Genomic DNA, 4,974 nt, shown 5'->3' on the forward strand with positions numbered 1-4,974 from the left:
TATGCTTACGGCAGCGTACAAGCTTGTTCACTTTTGTCTCCCCACGACTGAAACGGGGAAAAATAAATCGCTCTGTGTAAGTTTTTGAGTATTCTCACGTCAGTAATCAGTTGCACTGCCGGTTGAAGAACCTACAGTCGACTAACCCTGATATTTAGCAAGGGAATGCAGAGAAAAAAGAAGGGTTTGTTTTTTTTCAAACTCGGACAGACGAAAGTGATCAAACTGCAGTTGTTACATTCATGTATTTCCACCCCCAAATACCCACCTCTTCAGTTTGATCGTCCCAAACACCTCTCCACCCCCACCTACCCACCTCTTTCGTTTGACTTTCCCCTACATATCTCCACCACTACCCCTTGTGAGTTCATCGTAAGTCCTCTTGATGTGATTTGCTCCCTTCTTTTCGCAGAAAATCAAACAGAGCCTGCCAGAATTCTTCATGAAAGGACCTTTTTGCTCTGATGCTATGACGTGTTCACTGGAGAAAATGCTAGAAAAAAGAGAAAGATGTGAAGAGAAGGTAATCTTTGTATTCTGTCTTGTTCATCCGGAGCTTTGTTATCTATATAATAATATTACATTTGTGACGGTTCGTCACTTTGGTGGCCTAAAACTTCCGAACCACTTAAATTTCGAATTTGAATAAAACTAACGGTGGTTCAGAACAATTTAAAGGGTGCACAGTTATATTAAAAAGTCTGAAGTCACTGTAATTTTCAGTTTTTCATTAGTTTCATTTAGATATAATCTTGGGAATGTCTGTCTTCTAAGACACAATTGTAAACAAGAGATGCTTCCATTCACAAGCGGTGCGCACTATTTCCACAATGACTTTTTAACAATCGATTCTTTTGAGTCCGTTCATCGAAAGGGTACTCAGCTAGTATAACAATGTTTCCATTAATTTGTGAAGAAGGAGAACAAACTAGATCTATATCCAACCCCACATGAACACATTTTTTATACCTTTTTAAAAATAATCTGCTATGATTTCATCCCGTCCTTTTCAAATTAATATCTCCATTTTTCTTCCCACTCCATCCCGTACTTATTTATTGGTAAACTCGATGCGGTTGATACGTGATGAAGGAGATCTATTCATAACTCATCTTTTCCGATCTCTTGTAAACTTATCTGACCGGCGTATATGATGTAATGGTTAGACTATTTATTAGCCGTTGCACACATAAGCTGAGTTTTTATCCTGATGGGCACAAAGTATTGTAGAATATCATCTCCCTTATTTTGCCTGCTGGGATGCTGTATGCCGCCCAGCAGGAGTTACCACGATGAACAAGATAAAGCAGCCCACATCTTTGGTGATCAAAATTGAGTATTATTGGGGGCGAAAAGCATTTAGGAGTAGAAAAAACTCATTTCAATCAATTTTGTCTCATCACACCTCCACAACTATTTTCCCAAGTCCCGAACTTTCTGGATAAACCCAGAGTCACTGCCGAATGATTAAGGAGAACAGTACCATAACAATGTATCTCGTATGTTTGGTTCTTTTTAATTTCATCGTTTTATCTGATCTCATCTATTTAAGTCTTCACTTCATCTTACTCCTTTTTTTTAAGTTTTAGTTTTAGTAAAGTTTTTACGGCGCTCGCAATTGCATAAGGTCATATGAGCGCCATTATTCCTCTTTAGCCCGCCGTATAGATATATCGATTAACCTTATACCATAATATTTCAACTTGTTAATTCGTATTTGTCTCACTTCATCATACCATAACAGTATAGCTAATCAAATCGTATTTGTTCCCACCTCGTTCCATAACGTTCTAATTCGTCTGATCGTATCCCATTTCGCTTTTTCCCAAACCTCTTTCTTCAATCTCATCCTAAACATCTTTAACTTATCTCATCTTTATTCCGTCTCTTTTTAACTCTTCTCACCTCATTCCACCCATTCCCACACAAACTACGACAGCCTCTGATGTACCTGATAAACTCAGTGGCCTTGTTGTGCGACATGAGACGAAGCTACGAAATAGATTCTCCGGAGCCACAACTGTGCCAGGATTACGATGAGTGTTACGCCAGGACAATGGAAGCTTTGTACGTGCTGTACGAAGATATCCAGGTGCCCAACGAGCAGGTATGGCCTTCAGATAAAAGAACATAAAAATTAGATTTCATGTGTTATACAGCTATAAGTTGATTAGGTAAAAGTGCCGTGTCCCCACTCACACAAAATTCAGTTCATTTAGTTTGGTGAGCTCCGACTAAAAGGGTTCAATTAGTTTGATGAGTTCTGACTAAAACAGTTCATTTTACTTGGTGAGCTGCCGACTAGAACAGTCTTGGAATACATCCCAAATCAAAGATAAAGAAAACAAAATGGCATCTCCAAATAAGAATCGAATTCTCGTCTTTAGCGGAGAAGGCGATGGGCCTAACTAGTAATACCGTGTCAAGAATGCGTGATGCAGTGGATAAAGATGAAAGAGAGCAAAAATGCAGCAACACGCGGCAAGCTTACAGACCTGGACATTTTAACCTATTTGCACTATTCGGGTAATAAGGTATTGGTTGGGGTAGGGTTTGGAGTAAGGGTTAAGGTAGTCATGCTTAATTTATATTTGCTGTATAATTTGGGTAATAAAGTAAGAGTTGGGGTACGGGTAGGGTTAGGGATAAGTTAGATCCAGAGAGCGTTTGTAAGAAAAAGTTGTCTGAAAGCGAATATCTAGATATCTGCAACATGAGTGGTGGTGTATAAGTATCCAAGAATGCTTCTGTTGCAGTCTTTTTACTGTTTAAAGGATTTTGTTTACTCTTTGACAGTGCTCAACTTTCAGATGGCATTTTATTACATAAAAAGTAATACATTGGCATCACAATTTCGAACCAATATTGGATGATGAAGATGATGATGATGAGGATGATGATGATGATGATGATGATGATGATGATGATGATGATGATGATGATGATGATGATGAGGATGAGGATGAGGATGATGATGATGATGATGATGATGGTTGTTTTATTTTTTTCCAGCATCTAGCTGACTTGGAAAGGGACGATTGCAACGATTTCAAAGTTCACGTAAGTTGTATATTTTTGGCTATTGCATTAGCACAGACAGTTTGAATTTAACTCATAATTATACGGACGGCTTTGTTTTGAGTCTGATCTGAACCTAAATTGTTTTGCCAATATCAAAGAGTGAAATCTTACTTACACAAAAAGCTTTGACTGAGACCAAATTATGCTTGTGTAACCTTGTACAGATGTAAGCCACTAATTTAGCTTAAAAGAAAACATCTTTAAAACGTGAATCTTTGCATATTTTCTTTTTTCCTTTTTTTGTGTTGCTTATTGTATTGAATCGGTTTTCTCGGTGACTTCGAACTTTTTTTAGGCGCTCTCGTGGTCTAGTAAGAGGTACGGTGTTCGCCTCTTATTCAATAGATCCCGGGTTCGAATTCTGACAGCGAAGGAAAATTTTCTTCCTAAAGGTTTTCCTTGCACCTCCTTTCCTGCTCTCTAATCGTGTTCTGTCGTCTGCTTTTGTCTCTGCTTTCTCGCCCCCCCCCCCCCCCCCCTTTGCCCTCTCCTCTGGGCTCCTGACTCTTTTGCTGCCTTTCTACTGTTACTCCTTGGCTCCTTCTTACTGATGTATTTCAGCCACACCCCTGATCTTAAGGTAGGAAAGATCTAACACCTAGCCATTTCGGATAAATTGCGTACGTTTCAGATCCCTTGGTGGTCCAACATCGATAAGAGTAGGCTTCAGCCACCTCTCGGGGCAAATTTCAGAATAATTTCCTGTCAAACTGAAAATGCTTAATGTGTCTCGTACGCTTAAATCCTCCTACTGTTATGAGCACCGTAAAACTCTTACCAAACAAAAAAAAGGCAAAACAAAACAAAACAAGACGTGTTGATTGATTAACACCTCAGATCACTTATGATGAGGCGCGCTGCCCACACCTTGCCTGTCAGAGCCAACCTGGGCACAGTGGGATACATCCATCTAGCACAAAGACAGAGCTTTCATTATGGGGCTCTCGTTGCCTAGGGGTTAAGGTGGTGGCCTCTCATTCAAAGGTCCCGGAACCGAATTCGGGTAGCGACCGAAAAAAAATTGTTCTCTAAAACTGCCTCCTTTCACCTCCTTTCCTGCTATCTAGCAATGTTCTGTCGTCTGCTTTCGTCTCCTCTTTCTGCCCCCTCCACCCCACCCCCCTCACCTCCTTTGCCCCTTCCTCTGGGCTCCTGACTCATTCTGCAGACTTCCTACCTCTACTCCTTGGCTCCTTCTTACAGCTGTCTTTCAGCCACACCCCTGATCTTCTGGTAGGAAAGATCTACATCTAGCCGTCTCGGACAAGGGCAAAAAATCTCGGAGGGCCCGTGTGCAAGTTGCGCATGTTAAAGATCTCTTGGTGGTCTAAAATCGATAAGAGTAGGCTTCGGCCGCCACCCGGGCAAAATTCAGAATTTCCTACCAACTGAAAATAGTAGGTGTGTCCCGCGCGCTCTTATGACCGTATGCAGTTGCAAGCGCCGTAAAACACGTACAAAAAAGAGCTGTCATTGCCTTCTCTGCGTGATTATTGAACGCATGCCTTCAGTGCGTAATGCCAAAGAGTTTAACTATTGCCCCACGGACGCATGTGTTGACCTTCCTAAACTACGCGCTACTTAATCTGTTCATAAACTGGCCTCTCTTCTTGTTTATATTTGAGCGGGAAAGAATCCTTTTTAGTATGAATTTAATTTTTCTTCTACAGATAGCCAAGACTTACCTTTGCGCAAGCGAATGCTGTCAGTTTTCTCAAAGAGAAATACTTACACGGTAATCTCTTAGTTTTTAATCAATGTTGTGTTGTGACTTTTTCATTTAATCGTCTATGTATTTCAATTGAGTTGAAAGAAAAGAGGGGAGGGGGTGGGGGTATGCTGATCATTAGACTCGTTGCACACCAACAGGAGGAGAGAGAGAGAGAGAGAGAG

The 4,974-nt window shown here is 40.7% G+C and overlaps 1 protein-coding gene across 1 annotated transcript in view; it reads left to right on the forward strand.

The window, feature by feature from the left end:
• Window positions 1-4,816, forward strand: part of LOC106013075 — a gene marked incomplete at its 3' end in the record, with an annotated part of 22,252 nt that extends 17,436 nt beyond the window's left edge. The window contains 4 exon segments of the mRNA XM_013087855.2: window positions 413-523; window positions 1,940-2,107; window positions 3,013-3,060; window positions 4,752-4,816. Coding sequence (XP_012943309.1) covers window positions 413-523; window positions 1,940-2,107; window positions 3,013-3,060; window positions 4,752-4,816 — 392 coding nt within the window.
• Between the last annotated feature and the right edge of the window lie 158 nt (window positions 4,817-4,974).

The sequence above is a fragment of the Aplysia californica genome, unplaced genomic scaffold (genome assembly GCF_000002075.1).
Source record: "Aplysia californica isolate F4 #8 unplaced genomic scaffold, AplCal3.0 scaffold00002, whole genome shotgun sequence".
Taxonomy (NCBI): domain Eukaryota; kingdom Metazoa; phylum Mollusca; class Gastropoda; order Aplysiida; family Aplysiidae; genus Aplysia; species Aplysia californica.